Raw genomic sequence first — 19,485 nt, forward strand, 5'->3', positions numbered from 1 at the left:
GTTGTTTCATTATTAGGTCGCTGACCTATTGGAGAACATACTCCTTTAAAGTCCTGCAATGTTCCCTTATAACACTGTTTGGTTCCCCCAACTCCACCTGCCCCGGACTCCTGCTGGGGACAGAGTCAGAGAGCGGGGCCTTGCCCAGTTCTGCCCACCTGGCACTCCTGTTGGGGAGCAGGGTCTGGACGTGGGAACTTTCCCTCCTTCACCCACCCAGCATTTCAGCCAGGGAGTGGGCAAGCCCCTGTGCCCCAACTCCGCTACGCCCCTGCCTCAACCAAGCGTCACAATCATCATTGGTGAGTACAGTATTAAATTATTTAAAAGGTATACTGTATACGTATACAATGTCTTTTGTCTGGCAAAAAAATTTCCCTGGAACCTAATCACCCCTTATTTACATTAATTCTTATGGGGAAATTGGATTCGCTTAACATCGTTTCACTTAAAGTTGCATTTTTCAAGAACATAACTAGGACATTAAGAGAGGATAGAGTGACCAGATAGCCCAATTTTATAGGGACAGTCCAGATTTTGGGGGCTTTTTCTTATATAGGTGCCTATTACCTCCCACCCCCCTGTCCTGAGTTTTTACACTTGCTATCTGGTCACCCTAAGTAAGGAGTTACTGTGTTCTCTATGGAAAAAAAAGCTGCAGGGGACATGAATTCCGCACATGCCACAGAATTCCCCCAGGCGTAGTCCAAGCCTTGAATTAGCATAATCTGTATGTAGATGGTAGGTGGGGGAAACTAGGTTTGCAACTGAGTTCGAACCCTGGCCTTTCCTTGCAGTGTAGCCACCCCACTCACCTATTCCATAACCCTACTGGGGTACATCTGTACTGCAGTCAAAGACTGTGGCACTGCCAAGGCTGGCCCAGGCCAGCTGACCTGGGCTGGGGGGCTCTGAAACTGCAGTGTAGACATTCAGGCTTGAGCTGGAGCCTGGGCTCTGACCCCACAGCCTGAGTCAGGGACTGCCCCGACCCGAGAGCAGCGTGGCCCCACCCCGCCTGCCACGGAGCCTCGTCCCCGCTCCAGTCCGACTCACGCGGCTCTGTGGTGCCACAGTCTCACTGGCACATGCGCAAGCACAAGGCAGCTGCCGCAGCAGCCTGACGTTGCGTTCTACAGCTACGTGCACGCGCGTCTGCCCCGGGCAGCCCGCGCTGGGCCGTGTGCCAAGGCCCATAGGGAGCTGGGGGCGAACGGGTGCAGAAGGAACAAAAGCTCCTCTCCGGCTCGGGACCCGCCAGCACAGGCTGCAAAGGCCCAGGGGAGAGGACGTGATCCCAGGCCAGGCTTCTCCCCACGTCACATCACCCCTTTCCCTGGCCCGGAGCCCCATGGCCTGTTCCCTGCTTATTGGCCACGGGCCCCCTCCAGTCCCCAGAACCCCATTCACAGCATCCAGAGCCTCCCTTTGTTATCTGAGCGTCCCCCGAGCTTGCCAACCGCCTCCCTCCTGCCCCTCTCACGGAGCGGGGCTGGCCCGGCCCGCTCCGCTGTGCCACGCTGTTGGGATCAGCCACTTGGGCCTCTACCTTTGTCCAAAGCTGGTTTGTCATCCACATGCCTGACTGTGTCTGGCACAGCAGAGCCCACCTTCGACCTCCAGGGGCACCTCAGCCCCTACCTCACCCACTCTGCCAAGAGCCATTACATCTGGCACCTGCTACACCCACCTCCCCAAACCAGGACTCAGAATTGCCTCAACACAGGCCCTGAGCTTGGCTCTGAAGTACTAGCCTAACTCCTGCTTTGGGTAGCTGTTTCAGGGGATTTTTCTGCCTACCGCCACCCTAAGGTGGCCATGGTGGGTAGCTACAGTGGAGGCTGAGAAATGTCTCTGTTCCCTCACAAGCTCAACTGTTTTGCATCTCTGGTTAGTCTTAGCCCTGGCAATCCCAGCACACAAAAATAAGCTCCACCAGCTACGCTCTCCTGCTGGCTGAGGTGGAGACAGAGCGACTTCCTACAAGGAAGTGGTGGATAGTGCCCAAGGCCAGTAAAAATTGAACACAGCCTGGAATATGGCAGGGAGGCGTAGAAGTGGTGCCTGAGGCCAAACAAGGCAGAGCAAATTTGTTAAAGACAAGAGGGGCTTAGGTTTTTTTTCTCATGTTCTGCAATGGATTCTGCTCCCCACCTCTCCTGCAGTTCCAACAGAGAGCCTTGCAGTCACACTGTTAAACATTAAACACATTCAGTTGATGTCCTGGTGACAGAAAGGGTAACTTCTTGTTGCTGAAACCCAGAGAAGTGGTGTTTTGTTTGCTCATTGTTCTCAAACAGAACGTTCCTTGATGTTAGCTGTGGCTTCAGCCCCATTGAGAAACTTGGAGCTGTCAGCCATTTTGAAACGACACTTCTGCATGATGACCTTTACTGAGAACAGCGGCAAATACAGATGCCAAGCCTAAGTATCTTTTCAAAAGTTACACACTGTGCACCTGATCCTCTTAACAAATAGGGCAGGAGGGATGGGGGAAGTTAGGGTGTGCAGCATAATAAGGAAGGTGGCAAAGGGAGGGGAAAACTGGTGTGCACAGACGGGAGTGTAAGGAGGTGTGAGAAACAGTGGGAATCGAGAGGACAGCAAGGAAGGGAAAAGTGGAGTGAAGAGTCCAGATGATTTGCATTGCTCTGGCAAAACAAAGCAGCTGTAAATCCAGATTAATTTAAGCATCTGCTGTGCTGCTTCCAGAGGGTACCAATGAATCTAGCTATAAAAGTTAAAATTAAAAATGATTTAAGGCTGACACTTCATATTTTCTATTGATTAGAAATAGCATGGTAATATTGAGTTTGTTCAGTGTTCACATATTACAGCAGGTTGGCTCATGTCATAGCTTCTATAGGCCAAGCTCATGGCATATATCAGCAGCTCCTTGCATCATTCCGTTTCCCTCACAAGCTCCCTGCATGCCATCCTCCCCTCTCCCTCTATTTCAGGGACTCTCTTCAACCCCACCCCAGGGACTCTGCACCTCATCACTCCACAGTACCCCAGGCCTCGCTGTAGGCCCTTACCCTCCTCCATCCCTCAAATTCTTATCCTACTTTCTCTTTCAGAGGGGACAGGCAGTGATGTGATGGAGATATTAGTATGATGGAATGTGTTGAAATGCTCCTATTACGTGTATACAATTAGACACCAGGATGAAGCTAAATGGCCCTACTAGCCAGATGCTGGGAGCTCCAGGCATCTCCCCTGCCCCCTTTTGCCCCTGCCACTTTACTGATTTTCACCAAAGGCAGTAGAATTCTGTACATGGATAGCTAAAATAGTCCTGGCATTTTGGAAGTGATCAAATACAGCATTCAAAAGTTACCACATTACATTCAAACAGAGAAATACACTCATCTCAATGCCAGGACCCCACAAGCTCAGTCAGTGCTCCCTTCCCCCCCAACCAAAAGCTACAACATAAATTTAAGGCTGAGTACATATTAATAGTTTACCATAACCTACATAACAGGAATATTATAATCATCCCAACCCAAAGAATTATAAATCCAGGAAATTCATGTAGTGGTTAAATTTAAAACCTAACTCTGACATTCCAGGGTTTAACATCCCTTTAGAGCAGTAGCTTAGAATAAACTACATTAAACTCTCAACCTTAGCTCCACCTAAGCTTGGTTTCTCTAGGAACCCCAAACAGTGGGGCATCACTTTCCCCAGCTGGTGGCTTGATGTTTAGTTGCAGTTTACTGATAGAGCTGCCACTTACACTAGGGTGTAACACACAAGGGCTGGCCTGTCCCTAGACCAATCAAGCCAGCTTCAGCTCCAAGGCAAGGGTGGAAGGTTGCTAGTAAGTGGATTGCTCTACCCACTACCCACTTCTCCACTCTCTGCTGCCTCATTCCAGTAAGCTGCATAGCCCAGCATAAGCCAGCAAGAAAGAATTAGATGAGAAGGGGATGGTTAGTGATTTGAGAACCCAAATCAGAACACAGCCATGGCCCAACCAGTACAGAGCACCCCTCATGTAGCCAATGTTACAGAAGGGGGAGCTGTCCACATTTGCTCAAGCCTGCTCCCTCTCACTCCTCCCGGCACAAACCCACCCAGCACCCCAGACCCATTCTAGAAAGAAACTAGACAGAGAACATACAGGTGTCTGATTTTATTTAGTTGAGGGAAAGAGTTCCACTTCACTCCCCCTCATATGGCTGAGCCCTGAGCCCAGCCACAAACACAGCTCATTAATACCCTTATCTCCTAAATAATACGAACAGTCCAGAGAAGAGAAATCCCTTCCCATCTCAGAGCAGAAGGAGCACCAGGCCATAGCACCAGCCTTTGCAATCCTCTCCCTCAGACAGAGGGTAGCTGGAGAGGCTGTCACTGCTTTGCTCCAAGACAATTTTAACAGTTAAAATCTAAGCATCAGTGCATATTTCAGAGCCCAGTGAGCATGATCTGGAGGAGGTGCACAGGGGATAGGGGAGAACTGCAGGAAGGCAAGGCAGGCAGATGCTCAGATCCTGCAACTGTACACGTTAAGGTTGTGTGACTGCACTGTACAATGAACAACCACAGAAAGGAGGGTGGGTAAGACCCTGCTGGGCCTTTAAGTCAGATGGCTAGAGCTTTCCCCCTAGCTTCCCCCACTCCAGCAAATCTCCCCATTACGTAGGATCTAGGCACCAAACACACATTAAAATGTAAGGGGGCAACAGTCACTGCCCCTACAAGGGAATTAGGTCCAACCTGTAGCCACTGTGCTGCTGCTACACCTTACAGGTTGACAGACTCATAGGGGAGTCTGCACAGGTGAGGACTGTCCATAGCTATTCCTCTGCCAACAAGTACTCAGAAAAAAACAACCCAGAAGTGTATCGAACCACAATTTAATTCCCCTGTTAAAATTAGGGGAGAATTCAACAAAATGAAGAGATCCTGCCCCTCAGTAGTACAGCATGAAGGAACTCAACTTAAGGAAACTCCAGGTAGGTGTGCTGCACACAGAGGCTCAGCATACTCTGCATTAGGCTCCTGGCTGGTGCCATGCCCCTGCTACTTGGGCATCAAAGCAGCATTGATGGGAGGGAAAGGAAAGGGGAACGCCCTTTGCCTTTTCTACCCACAGAGGGTGTACTCAGCTAAAGTGACTTCAAAAAGGAAAAGGCCCAGAACCACTGTGCTGGGAGGAGCAGGGTCCAGCTTGTGCTGTTCCCAAGAGCTGTTCCATCTCCATGTGCACAGAACAAGTGGAACCAGAGAGGGCACTGGAGCATGAAATTCAAGCAAACTAGTGCAAACCAGTCTGGGAGACCCAGCACACCTGGGAGACTTGGCCGTGGGCTGAGCTATGCTGGCTGAATTGCTCCAAGTGGAAGTTGGGCTAGTAGAACAAATGGCCGCTACCTCTATTTCCACACCGAATTTTAGTTTTCATTTGTAAGTGTTGAGCCCTTTTCCCATTACTAAGTGCCTTCAGCCCAGCCCTCCAGGGCCCCCTCTAGGGGAGGCCTGCAGGTATTAACACTGTTGACACTTCCTGGTCAGGAGTAGAGAACCATCAGGAGGCAAGGTGGTTTGACACTAGACATTATACAATTCCTCTCTGTATCCCATGCCACCCCACCCCACAAGAGGCTCTGATCTGTTTCTCAAACAAAGCATGCACACACAGCCTAGGGTTGCCAACCCTCCAAGATTGTCCTGGAATCTCCAGGAATTAAAGATTAGTCTTTAATTAAAGATAACGTCATGTGATGAAACCTCCAGGAACATGTCCAACCAAAATCGGTAACCTGTCACAGCTCCAGCTTAGCTGGAAGAAGCTGAACAAGAGGTGTGCCTGGGAAATAAGACATCCTGGGTTTCTATACCTAGCCTGCAGATACTGCTGCAATGCTCAGCTCCCTCTGAAGTCCAGGCCTAGCTAAAGCTTGGTCTCCTGATGTAACAAGACTAAGTTCTTGCTTTGCTGGGGTTATTCTGTCTATGCTGATTTACAGAAACAGTAAGTGTGACTTAATTTACAGAAGGGAGATGCTCCCACTTACTATGCTACCAAAACAGATTCCTGCATGTCCTAGGAAAACCCAATGTTATTTTCACAACAACATTTACTGCTATTTCCCACTGCTCCAGCCATGTGGTGACTGAATGGAGCTTCCCCCCCAGCACATTAGCTCTGCCATTCTAGCCTGTGTATGGGGAAGGGATGGCAGCACTGAGCAAGACACATGGGGGGTCATTTCCTTGTAGACCTGATGACAGGGGGCAAGTGGGAACTCCCTAGACAGGGTCACTTGTTCAGATAACAAGCTATGGGCCAGTGAGGGCTGGAGTTACCTGCACCTCCTGTCTCACAGGTCAGAGCAAAGTGGGGTTTCTGAGACCAGGCCTCCCATCCTAGTGGCTGAAGGTTCGGTTTGAGGGCATATTGGTTTCTAATAGAGATGAGACTCCAGAGTTATTTGGAAAGGATGTTGGGCAAGGGCACTCCTCATGCCCTTCTGTTTTTGATGACCTCACCCACCCCGGCCCAGACAAACAAACAGAATCCTGCAGCATAACTCCAAGCAACTCAAGGTGAGACTGGTGTCTCTCGCTGGCATTCGTCTGAGCTGCAGTCCCATGGTCATCAATACGAGCCATAGCGATCCTGAGGAAGGAAACACACTGAGTCACTGTCCCAACCACTCACATTATGAGGAGACAGATGCAGATAGGAACACCCAGAGATGCTTAACATTCCTAGGGACTTGAGAGGCAGACCAGCACAGAGCTAATCACAAACATTTGGGATGCCAGGCCAAAAGGCGGGTCAGAAAAAAGCAGTCCCACCCTGGAAGACTTTGCCCAGGGATGCAAGGAGACTTTAGGGCAATAAAGGATCTTCTTTACCAGTGCAAGAAGGTGCTCTGAAATCAGCCCCAAAACAGATTACTACAGTGGCATGGAATGGCCTCAGCTACTGGAGGGCAGCTGTCATTAACTGTAGCATGAAAATGCCTGCACAGGAACTGGTCCCTGCAAACCCACTGTGCATATGCACAGCCCAAGCAGAGGACAAGGGAAGGCAGCTTCCTGCAGATAAGGCAAGAGCTAGGAAGCTGAAATCCATAGGGTCCAAATTCAACTTGTTTGCCCTGCTGTTTATCTGAACATGCCCAGTAGGTAGGACGCTCAGATCCCCACCTCTGGCCACAGTGAGGAACACCCCTGCCTCACCTGGAGAGAGTTCATCACACCGTTGGCTAGAACGGCCATCTTGCCAGCAACAGATTTTACTCCTTGCTTGAACTGGGTGATGTCAGCTGCAGGCAGCACATTCCCAATTGACACGCCACCTGCCAAGAGCCAGCAAAAGGGATGGATTGGGGTCTGAGGGCAAGAATAGCCCCCTCCCAGCAGGCCCTGCTTATTCAGCTCCATAGAAACTCCCTCAGCCATGACCCTTCTAGGCTTAGATCCAGGAGTCTGCCATTGTCTGCCCGCTCCCCTCCCTTAGCTAGGTACTAACAAACCTGCTGAGTGCGCATTCTCAGCCTCCCCAAAGAGGTCTGCGGAGCTGATGGCACTGCTGCCAGAGAGCTGCTGCAATCGAGACCTGGCTTCATACTGCAACAAGGAGAAAGCAGAAGACTCAGACTCAGCTACAACAGAAAGGGATGAAACCAGGGCTCGAGACAGGATTGGAGAGGGTCAGGCCAGCGGACAAGTACCAGCCCAAGTACAGCAGGAAAGGCAGGTGCGGGGGATAAGTGTGGCACTTACCTCAGCATCTGCTTCCCGCCCAAAGAACATATCTGAGGAGATGGCTTTGGCCCCAGCGAACTTCTGCCGAGCTTCATTTGATTCCACTGCAGATGTCCTGCTCTCTGCCTCCCTCCTATTGGTGGATCTGAGGGAGATGAGACAGGACAGAGACCTCACTAAACCTTTGTGCTCACTGAAGCAGCAAGGAACGCAGCTTATCAGCTCCGCTCTGCTGACATCCACATTGCAAACCTACAAAGCCACAGGCATGAGCCACTGCTGATCCCCCATCAGGAGGACAGTTTAGCAAAGCTGAGTTTGACTGGTGGTCATGATAGGTTCTCTTGTGATTAGTAGCCCTAAAAATTTACCCCAATTGTAGCTCAAATATAAAAAGTATGTGTAAGTTCATAAATAAATGTCACAATAACCCATAACTTTTTGCCTGTTTGAAAATTAATCATGGAAAATAGGTCAAGTTGTTTTCAATAATCAATGTTATTAAACAAGCGTAAGGGAACCATAGAGAGCAATTGGATTAGTGCAAACAAAATGGGCTTGCTGATACGGTTCAAGGACTGTTGAAACCATGATTGGTAAAAACAGAAGATGTGGATCCAGAAGTTAATAACCAAAATCAGCATGGTGGACATTAGGCCTGATCGGTGGACAAAATAATGAGGGTGTTGGGAAAAAGAACTATGCCACCAAGTTTGCCTCCTTTTTTGGTGTTCTTAGAGAGAGAGAGACTTTGAAAATAAACAAATCACTCTCCTGTCCCACCTTACATCCCGAGCTTGTCTCATCTCATCTTCCTTGACCCTCAGATAGAAGGAGCAGACCAAACTGAAAAACTTTCTTTTAGCCTTGCTCCTGTTAAAGGAACTTTGTTTTTCATGCGAGTCCTGAAAATCATAACATCCTGACATCCAGTTCTCAGCCCTGGCTGAGGGGATACCTAATTGCCAGCACTGCATAGGCTGGAAAGATCCTGTGCTGTCTGCCTTCCTTGTGTGTTGCTTTCTGCCCCCCCCTCCTTCCTTCCTCCTATTTCCCCCCCCTCAGCTTTTCATCAAATCCTGAAATCAACTACACTGCATCAGCACAGCAAGATGAGAAGACCACAATCCTGCCCTGTCTAAGGAAACAAGACCCAACCAGGGGACATCCCTGACCAGAACATAAACTGGGGTCCAAGCAACAGGTGCTGTGGTCAGCCTAACACAACATATTCATAATTGACCAGTCATCCAGTATTCCAAAAAAAACATCCACAGCAGCTGTATTTCTCCCACTTTTTCTATTCCCTTTTTCCTCCACCTTGTGTCTGTTTGTTAGAAACAAGACAAGCAAACATCCTTTACACCACAAGATAGAGTACAATTAACCCTTTCCTTTTCATCAAAAAGGTTATTTTGAAAATAAGAGGCTCTGATATTTTGCCTCCAAAACCAAAGATTTTAATACATTTAATTAAGTTTGTTTTGCATAATCACATAATTCCAGTTTCACTATAAATGTTTTTGTTATAATTTCTTGGATCTGATCCCTGAACTATCAACACTGGAAGGAATGCTTTTGGGTGTTTGCCAAGGAACCAAGTAAAACCAAGGCCTCTGTAGAAAGAACCCCCAAACTTAAGCATCACTGTTCTAATGTTGGACAGTGGAATTTATAAAACACCTTTAAACTCTTTTGGTCCTTGAGATCAGTGCAAGAGTTCCCATTGTGTCACTAGGCCATGGACTTCCCTGTTAGGCGAGTCAAAGGCCAGAGTCCCTTTCACTAAGGAGCCAGTGTAGATACTGGGCACTTCTTGTCTTAGTGACCTAGCCCAGGGGACTGCTCTGGGTGACACACTGAAGGCTCTATTTCGTTTTTGGTTGCTGTACCCATGGAGATGAGGTTTCCATAGATCCTGCTCATAGTGCAAGGCATGGGAGAGGCTTATGGGGCTGGGGTTTAATCATCTCTGTTTGGACACTGACACCGTCGCTAGCCTGGTTCCCCTCGGACACCAGCCTAGTTCCACCTCACTGCAAGGCCCACCCCTTGGATCCAGAGTCTGAGCTCCGGGAGCAGCAAAGTGGTGCCCTTTACCTCTCTCCAATGGGCCGGATGCTGGAGATGGTCACTGCGGCCTCCTCCTCCCCTTTGTCAACACCCCAGGAGGAATCTGTTTCCCATCGCGAGCCAAAGGCATCTCCCAGTGAGAAGGGATTATCTTTGTACCTAGGGACCAAACACAAGGGACTCAGCTAGGTCAGCCACAGGAAAGCCAGGGCTAAGCTAAAAACCACAATGAGATTCAGCCTTACTTGGGGGGTCCAGATGTGAAGCCTCCGGCATCTTCAAACAAGTCCAACTGGGAGCGAGAGGATTTTGCAGCCACTGGTGTCTCCTGCTCAATCACTTGCATCTCAGACAGCACGGAGTGAGAGACAGAACTAACAACAAGGAAGGGAGTCAAGGCTTGGGCTTCAGGGACCCCCAACCAGGGGGTGGCAGTATCCACCCAACCCTACAGCATCCTGCATCAACTAGAACTGGCCAACCCTGAGAAGATGAGGGTGCTAAGAATCATGAGCCAGCAGAGCCTGGCTCCAGCACCATCTCATGATGCAACTGGACTAATTCAACTCCACCCAGGAGTCTACTGGACTGAGATACCAAGTGTTCTTTCATCTCTCCATAACCCAACGATACTGCAGGATAGCAAATGCCACCAATAATGCCCAGGGGGTCAGAGACCTATGGGAGGCCAGGCTTTGAGTAGAATGCAGGGCCTGCCTCATCCTCACCAGGGATGGGAGTGGTTCCAGACATGGCTCACCACACAGGCATTCTGAATCACAATTCAAACACTTATCTGTTAAGATGGAAGCAGGCTCCCGCACTAATCTAAGCCAGAGCAAAGCACCCCTAGATAGTCTTTCCTGCAGCAAAGTACCACCCCAAGCATCCCCAAAATAAATACCTTCTGGACACCAATCCCATTCCCAGTCTCTCAGCTTGTTCGCGTTTCTTCCCTTCCAGGTTCTGAAGTTTCTTTTCCTCCTTTTTCCGATCGATCTGCAACTCCTGATAGGCCAGTCGCATTGAAGTGACTCTAAAGGAAACAACAGTAGTGGATACAAGGTCACCTCTCCCCCAAGGTGAATTCTGTGGAACGGTGGGGTGGAGGGGGGTGGGAAAAAAAATAAAAATAAAAAATCACTCTGGTCACATCTACACTAGGAAAGGTAGGTGTATGCAAAAACAAAGCAATCACATTGTAAAATCCTAGCATAGAAAGGGCATGCTGTAGTTTTCTCGATATAGCTTGATCTACACTAGGATTTCATATTGTGTTCACTTTCTTATAAGAGACATTTTTAATTAGTGTACAAAAATCTCTGAGCATGAACAGCAGGTCCTGATCCCAGTCCAGTCTTTGGATCAGGCCCAAAAATGGCATTAGTGGAACAGAGCCAGAATCTATGGAGCAACAGGGAACTGCCACATCTACCCACCCAAACCCCTTTCAGAGACACTGAATCAAACAGTCACAGCAATGCTGCTTCTGCCTTGCTGGAGGGACACCTCCTACTTCAGATTACCTTCTGCTCCTGCCCAGAGAGCTACTTTGCTGCTTGTTCAGCACCTACAGGCTAAGAGTTCTCAGGGTAGAGAACATCAGCCTCATGCCAATTTCATTGCCCTGGCGAGCAAGTTTCAGTCCACGACTGTGGCTTCCCCAGTGCTTGACACTCACATGGACTCCTCAGCTTGTTTCCTCGACTCCACCAACTGCTGCTCCCTCAGCTTCTCAGCCACCTGGGCTTGTCGCTCTATCTCACTGAAGCTCTGGCTGCTCACTTTCTGGGCTCCAAGCCCCTTTTTTGCACCCAGCTGGATAAAACAGACCCAGAGTGAGAATTTCTCCTTAAGATGCCCAGGGGAGTTCAGGGCCCATCAGAAATACCCAGCACATCAGGCCTTCAGCTTTTCTGGTTCAGTGCCCCACACCACATAGCAGCAAGTGACTGATGTTTCAGAAAGCACCCACAGAGAGTGAACTGAACTGCTTGTGCAATGCAGTATGGGATTAGCCAGGTGCATTCTGGGCCCACCCGTAGTACTCACAATACCGCAAGGCGTGATAGTTTCACTGCCTTCAACTTAGCAAGGCATGGAGTGTGCGGGGGGAGAAAGAACCAGTAGAGCAGAGCCTCATCAATTGGCTAAATCAGGAAGAAAGCAAAGGTTTCATGAGCAGGCATCAGACACCTCAGAAGGAGGGCCAGGTTCCGAGGCAGCCTCAATAAGGGTAGCAACGTGAGGTGCCAGGGAACGAGCCGTGACCAGGGGAAGGAAAGCAGGGATGCATAAGGTGCAAGGGAGAGCCCCCTGTAACAGGAGCTCCGACATACCCCCTTCTTGGCAGTGCCTGGCTTCTTCTTTCCAATGAGGGAAGATTTTAGTTCTGGAACAGGAAGGAAGGAGTAAGCGAACAGGAGTGAAAGCATTCAACAAGCTGGGGTTAGTTCATAACAGCCCAGGCAACAGCCCACACACAAAAATCCACAGCCCAGCCACAACAAAGTCCAGGACACATCATGCAGTTTCACAGCACAGCCCAGGTGACTTCACCCGGCCAAGAATGAAGCAGTGAGACCACCATGAAGAATGAGAAGCTCCAGGCACACAGGTTGTGGGCCTGGATGGGAGGATGTCACTCTGAGGGAAGTTCTGGCTGCACCAATAAGTGACATGTCATGCAGCTAGTGTCCTCTATTTGGTGGTGAAGGTGGGGTCAATGGACAAAGACTCGATCTGTCCGTTGGGAGAGCTCCAGCAGTGTCTCAGAAAGGAAAGGCAGCACCAGGGAGAGGTGGGGAAAGAGCGGTTGGTGCCCACCACAGATGCCTCTAGGGAGAGTCATCCAGAAAGCCAGAAGAGTCCAAGCAGCCGGCAGCATAGCTATGCCCCAGTTGCAGGGAGACATCTGGAAGGGTCACTGAACCACTGTGCCCGGGAGGCTGGTTGTGAAGACCCCACACTGAAGGATGGATCCAAAGCCCAATGGGGCACAGAGGCAGCCAGCAGCTTCCCTCACACCCTTCCTTCCACCTGGAATCTGCCACTTTGGGGCAGAAGTTTGGATGTACTCTGCTGCCCAGGAAACCAACATTAGGGCTGAAGGCAGAATCACAGAAGAGGGCAGGCAGAGGTGCCACAAGCAGCCAGTGCAGGCTATTTGTTAGCCAGTTACCTCTGGCAGGAGCAGACCCTTGTGCAGACAGACACATGGATGCGTCCGAGGGAGAGAAAAACATGGGGAGGGAAAGGTTTACTCTTGGACTAAGGTTTACATCAGGCCTGAGCACAGTGCAGGTCAGGAGCACACACACTTCCTAACAGGGAGACGCAGGTTCCAGCCACACACTACAGAGCCAGAAGGACAGCATCGTGGGACCTGCTGTTCCTGTTGGCCACACCTCCATACTGAAGAGAGGCTGAAGCGAGCTGATTGTATGCCAGTTATATGCGGTCATTGGGTTCCTAGAAAACTACTAGAATGGCCCTTGGGCAGTCAAGCTCTAGTCACCTGTGCTAAACCCTAGAATGGGAGCAAGCTGTTGGGAATGAGATGCACATTTAAGTTTGGGTGAGGAGGGTGAACGAGGCAGGAAGTCTCCAGTACACAGAGTGGAATCAATGGCTGCAGAGCCTGGGCCTGTGGGTAACCTAACGAGAGCCAAGAGCACAATGTGATTGGAAAGCCAACAACAGATCCCTGAGGGCAGACTCCGCAGGAGGATAAATTCCTATTACAGAACTAAGAATGGGCTCAAGCCAGTTCCAGCTCTACTGATCTCACTAGCGAAAACCTGCACAGACAGCTACTGTGCCAGGCCCAGAGCCAGCTAGAGCCAAACAAGAATGACTCATTCCCAGGGACAGGATAATAGGGAGAGGAGAGGCACTAATGTAGGAGAAACCAGAAGGCTCTCTCACTTACCCAGAGGAGCTTTAGGAGACGTACTCAACAAGTCAATAGATGGGCCTTGGTTGGACTCTATGGAGACAAGACGAGCAGTCAGACTACAGTGAGGAAAGAAGTTTACAGATTTACAGCCTCTCCTGCCTGACAGGGGGCTCTCAGTGCCCCAATCCCTAACAGATGCATTCCAGATGTTTCTCAGAAAGCTACAACATCCGCAGAGCGCAGATGACTCTTCACAGCAGCTGACAGTCTTCATTCAGCAAGTTACTCCTTCTAAAAATTTCTTCATTAAGTGAGTCAAGAAACCATTGAGCACCAGCTTACAGGGAGATGCTGGAAGCTCTTTCAAGGAGCAGCTCTTCTTCCACATCCCTGATTCTCTGTGGCTCCCTTCCCTCCCTGCAACATCTACCTGGAAACAGAATCTCTGTAACTCTATGTTCACCTGCCCCTGCTCCATGCACCCCATATGCAGACCCCATATGTTGCAAGGGACAGTGCAGAAAGCTGTAGCAGAAAGGATTATAAGGGCTGCAGATGAACACCAAGAAAACAGATCAGGCAAACCCTGAGTCATAAAGATCCCATTTCCATGCACATGCTGCAAGGAGAGCAAAGAACTGCACAATATCTCTGATCTGGGAGCAGAATGGGTTTCCCAGACACATCCATTTCACCGGAACTCCAACACCATGTTGCATGGAACCTCCACTCATTGCCCACGCAGGGAGCAAGGGAAAATCTGAGCCTTTCCAACCCCAGCCCAGTGAGATTCTTTGCTGGAAGAGAAGCTGTTCAGCAGTGAACTCACGTGGCATCTCGTTGGTTTCCAATGGCTTTGCTGCTCTCTCAGACTCCAGTGAGGATAATGCTGGATTCTGACTAGCCTCTGCCACATCCCAGGTACTGGAAAGCTTAACAGTTAAAACATGCTGCAATGAGTCTCAAGGGATAAATGACCCAGTACAGATACCAATCCCACCCCAGGTGAATAGTGACTCCACCCAGTTATAGATCGAAAGAGGATAACATGTACCCAAACCGCACATATCATAGCTTCTCCAGAGACACTGATGACGTTAGGGGCCAGTCAGCATTCCCTCAGGAGTTCCAAGAAATCATCAGTGGAGGGAGAATGGAGCTGAGCTGGATGCAGTGGGGTAGGGAGACAAGAGGGACAGTCTCATTCAAGAGGTAGATAAATGCGATGCCATCACAATTTAGACTGAGATGAAGGACTGTCCATATTTGAGGAGATCTACCCTCCCCCAGGGAGCCAGGTGGGGGTTAAGACTCTATCCTTGCTATCCTACATTCCCTCAGGTCTGTTCCCATTTTACTCCACTCACGAGAACCGTATGAGCAGTGGCCCAAATCTAACAGATCTGGGCCTCTAAAAAGCAGGGATGATTTGTACACAAGCTCCTGCTGGCTACCTCTCCTTGGCATAACAGTCGGGGGGGAAAAAAAAAAAAAAGAGAGTCTATGTAGTAAAGGGGTAGCCAAAACAAGACCTATAGGCTAAAAGGAGCTGACAGAGTTCCCCAGTGGTGCTCAGAGCTGTCCTTCACCTACAAGGCAGGGTGGCAGCAGGCAGAGGTTCCAGTCTGCAATACTCCACTCCTGAACCATGCTATTGGCTGGGAACTGTAGTCTTCACAGGCTGCAGCTCTATATTACCAGCAAGATCAGTTGCAATCAGCCTTTTTCATGTAAACAAGGTGTGAAAGCAAGCTCCTGGAAAGTTGACAAAGCAGCTTTCAACAAGGAGAGCCACATCTAGCTGGTTTGTCTCACCTGTGTGTGCTCCATGAAGAAGTCAGCATCATTCTTTTCAGGGGAATGGCCTGGGGTTCCACTCAGTCCATCTATCAGGAGCTGAAAGGAAGAAGACATCACATGTGACTCAGCAATCAGCATTATGCTTCTTTCCCACTGTGGTACAGGTTGGTCAGCACTTACACTGGTGCCATACTTGGCCATGGCAGCACTCGCCAGCTGCCGGATCTTCTCCCTGTAAATCTGGGCAGCTCGGCAATTATACTTGGCATTGGCATCTGTGGTTGTGCAGCCATGTTGGTGGAAGAAGGCAGTCTGAGGAAAAGCGGATAATAAGTCTACAGACAGTCAAGTCAAAGTCCCACAAGCATCAGACATCAGTAACCAAATTGAGAGCAGCAGTAACAGGAGGAGGGAACTTCCCAGAGAATGAGGAGTAAAGTGCTTTATCCCAGGAATATATCAGCTACTGTTCAACTCCGCCTGCTCTTCCAGGATCCAGAGATTCAAGAACCCATTACCAGCCCTTCCCAGGGAGGAATGCTTCTGAATCCAGCATGGGGCAAGGGCTTCTAGGCTCTTCCTGAGCAGAACTCCCTTATCTTTAAAAAAAATCCTTCAGATCTCATGTAAGGGAGATCTAGGAAAATGACAAACCTATATATCAGGAGTCTCTAATCTCTCCACCAAGGTCACTATTCTGACCCCTTAACTGGAGATAGAAAATGAAAGTGCCTCTCTTGTCCTGCAGGTAGAGAGAAGGGGGGTGGGGAGGAGGAGGAAATGGTATCCAGGCACCAAGAAAGCCATGTCAGGAGGAGCTGGGCACACAGGAAGCAGAGAATGCCTACAACTGAAATGGAAATCAAACAAAATGCCTATAGAGGTTCCTCACCGCATTGGCATTGCTGCCCACTTGCATACACCTCAGCTGGAACCAGCTCCAGTTTGAATCCAGCTCTGTAGACCTGCACAAAAACAAATCAGCTAGATCAAGAAGATGTAGGTGTCCTGGATTCAGAAGCATGTTATTAGCCTGCCTGCTCTGAAAGTGACTCTAATACACATCTGGGGGAACACATGCTGAAACAGATATTAAATGGAGAGAGAATCCTGGAAAGTAGAAATTCTTAGGGAGACAGCAGATGGGAAGTTTAACAGGAGGGTCACTCACTATAACAAACCAAAAAAGGTTGCAGAGGCTTCATATCAGTGAGCAGGGAGGGAACAGCTTTCTTCCATGGCTCTGGTGCATGTGCACCTGAAATATTACCTTCTGTTCTGGCATCCAAGGGCCAAAAAGACAAAAAGGGATGCAGATCAGAAAAGAGCAATACAGTGATCCAAGGGCTGAGGGTCTGAGTTATGATAAAGATGAAGAGGTAAATCTGTCTACTCTAGTTAAGACATGACTTAAGAAGAGACCAGTTTGTAAACATCCAAAGCTTGTAAACAGCAAAGAGAGTAACAGGAAAATTTGGGAAATTTTGGACAAATAAATAGTCATTTCTATTACAATCATGCCTAGAGACCCCAATTATAGACCAGGACCCCATTGCACTAGGCACTGTACAGACCCAACAAAAAGACAGTCCCTATCCTAAGGAGCTTATTAAATACCATGAGAAACACCAAGATAGCATGACTTGTGAGGCTGAGGAACAATCTCTGCAATGGAAAGGTGGGAGTCCTATCATTTGAGACATGAACAAAACACCAGATAATGTTCAGTGATGACCTACCTTGCTGGGGTTGGCCTGAATAGGCCCAATACATCACCACCTCTTATTCTTCTTCTTCCTTGTGCTAATGCCATCAAATGGGATCTGTGCTATGAGCGCTCTCACTCCAAGATGCCCTGGGAGCTGTGTCCACTGTCTCAGCCTCTATCACACCACATGCTAATACATCTTCTTCCTTTATGACATCCCTCCACTCTTTGGGCTGGCCTTAATTTGCTGGACTCTTTACCCACATAGTTGTCAAGACCGCACTTTACAGGACCAAACCATCTGAGTCTGAATTCCCTCATTCTTTTGTTTGTGTGTCTCACTTTGAGTAAGTCTCTCACGCACATATTCCTGACATGGCCTTTCATCCTTACACCACTCATCATTCTCAACAATTACTTTTCTGTGGAAGCAATCATTTGTTCATTTCTCTTCTTTGTTGCTCCACAATGAGCACTATACATTAAAACTGGACAGCCCACCATTTTTTTTTTTTAGACTTTTTCTTTTAATCTTACTGGTATCTTCCCTGTCACAAACTACACCACTTATGTCTATCCATTTCGGTCGGGCATTTATCATCTTAGTTCTAATTTCATCCTTCATTTTCCCACTTACTGATATTACTGAAAAGGGTGAAATTCTTCGCTAGTATTCCAGCTCTTACACAGAATAATCCAGATGCTCTTCCCTTGAAGGTAATGCACGTAACACACTGGTGGTCTGAGGACTATTTCACTGAGTTTCTTCATATGTTAAAAGAGCTGAGAGCCAAGTTCAAAGTGTTACACATTCAGCAAGCTATACAAATAACTGTGCGCTTTTGAGAAGAAAGTGCCTCCTGCTTGACAGAAGTCCCCCTGATAATCAAACCTCAGCTAATTCCAATAATGACAAGGTAAGCAAATGTTGTGAGTGAATGCTTGATCTGCAGATCAAAACATCTCTCCATTCCCCACAATGCATCCCCCCATTTCAACTCTTGTGCTAAACAGACAAACCTGATGAAGCTTAGGTGCACTCCCAGTGATCTGTGCACTCCAGAGCAGTCAATGCACAGAAATACGCCATAGGAAATACTGGCCCAGCTTGGATTCTTAGCACCACAGTCAAAGCAGGCCTAGAGGGAAATCAGAGCGAGGAAGAGTAAGGAGGTCAGAGAGGATCTGAGAGATGATCCTACCATCAGCTTGAGGAGCAACAGGGAGGTGTGAGCTGGGTGGGGCTGTATCCCCGTTTCCACACGAAAGCAGCAACAGCAGAGCTAGCAGATTAAATGCTAAAATAATAAGCGTCCCCTGGAGCTGGAGCTGGAGCTGGGCAGCTCCCCGCATCCGCTTCCAGCCCCCGCTCACCCCGGCCCGGCTGTGACGTCCCGGGCCGCTGGGGCAAGTCCAGCAGATCAACGCCCCGCACCACGGCTGGCTCCCTGGCCACGGACGTGCCGCCGCCCGGGAAGCTGCCCCTGCTCTGGCAGCGGGGCCGGCCGGCCGGCCCAGGCGAGAACGGGCCTGTCTCGCTGCCAGGCCGCAGGCACCCGAGGCCGGGCAGGGGGCACAATCCGGGGCAGCCCCCCAAGCCGGCAGGGGCCGGGCCGGGCCCCCCCGCAGCTTCACCGGAAGCAGAAGAGACAGGAAGCGGCTTCGGGGGCCCAGTCCCGACCGGGAAGACCCGGCCCCGCTCCGGTACCTTATTGGCCGGCGCCGCCCGCAGCCGCTTGAACAGAGTCTGAATCTCCGCCTTGCTCGGCTCCGCCGCCATGGTCTCTCCTTCCCAGAAAAGACCGGGGCGACGGCTCCGCGCAGGGTCCAATCCGCGCAGGGGCGGAACTGACGACGGGTCCCTGCCGGGGCCAACCACAGTCTACGCCGCCGCCATGACACCCGGGGCAGAGTAGTCAGGACGACATACGGATTTCAAGCCCCCTCCCGCCCCGGGGCTCCGCCGGACGATGCCCAAGGCCTGCTCCGCCATTAACTGTCCGAACCGGGACACGCGGGAGAACCGCGCCCGGGGTCTCTCCTTCCACAGGTCAGCGCGGGATCGGGCCCTGCGGCTGCTGCAAGGGGCTGGTCTCCCTGGGGGCGGGGCTTCCCGGGGCTGGTCTCCCTGGGGGCGGGGCTAGTATCCGGGGGGCGGGGTCTGGTTTGCTCTCCTGAGGGAAGGGTTAGCGCTAGTTGGACCTACGGCTCCATGACCAGCAGGATGGCGGGTGCCACGGGGCGGGCCTGGGCGCGGGGACCGGGATGGACGGGG

At 50.0% G+C, this 19,485-nt stretch overlaps 1 protein-coding gene across 2 annotated transcripts; it reads right to left on the reverse strand.

The window, feature by feature from the left end:
* Window positions 1–4,126: 4,126 nt before the first annotated feature.
* On the reverse strand, window positions 4,127–19,050 carry ARFGAP2 (ADP ribosylation factor GTPase activating protein 2). Of its 2 annotated transcripts, XM_043515778.1 has the most exons (17): window positions 18,919–19,050; window positions 18,231–18,349; window positions 16,395–16,467; window positions 15,683–15,814; window positions 15,518–15,598; window positions 14,532–14,634; window positions 13,736–13,792; window positions 12,986–13,030; window positions 12,144–12,196; window positions 11,486–11,622; window positions 10,709–10,840; window positions 10,050–10,178; window positions 9,832–9,963; window positions 7,750–7,876; window positions 7,500–7,593; window positions 7,204–7,322; window positions 4,127–6,634 (listed from the first exon to the last, which is right to left on the reverse strand). In XM_043515778.1, the coding sequence occupies exons 1-17, from the start codon at window positions 18,988–18,990 to the stop codon at window positions 6,614–6,616; spliced, it is 1,626 nt and encodes a 541-aa protein (XP_043371713.1). In that variant the 5' UTR covers window positions 18,991–19,050; the 3' UTR covers window positions 4,127–6,613. The 2 variants fall into 2 exon arrangements, with proteins under 2 accessions (XP_043371713.1, XP_038261348.1); XM_038405420.2 differs by lacking the exon at window positions 12,986–13,030.
* Between the last annotated feature and the right edge of the window lie 435 nt (window positions 19,051–19,485).

The sequence above is a fragment of the Dermochelys coriacea genome, chromosome 6 (genome assembly GCF_009764565.3).
Source record: "Dermochelys coriacea isolate rDerCor1 chromosome 6, rDerCor1.pri.v4, whole genome shotgun sequence".
In the NCBI taxonomy this organism is placed as follows: domain Eukaryota; kingdom Metazoa; phylum Chordata; order Testudines; family Dermochelyidae; genus Dermochelys; species Dermochelys coriacea.

What these genes read in the sequence shown, in the direction of transcription:
- ARFGAP2 (XM_043515778.1), bottom strand. Translation starts at nt 18,990, where the DNA reads ATGGCGGCGGAGCCGAGCAAGGCGGAGATTCAGACTCTGTTCAAGCGG. An exon ending in AAACAAGCTGAGGAGTCCAT is followed by an intron (nt 10,841 to 11,485) that starts GTGAGTGTCAAG and finishes TGTTTCCTTTAG; the next exon opens with AGTCACTTCAATGCGACTGG. An exon ending in ATGGGATTGGTGTCCAGAAG is followed by an intron (nt 10,179 to 10,708) that starts GTATTTATTTTG and finishes CCTTGTTGTTAG; the next exon opens with TTCTGTCTCTCACTCCGTGC.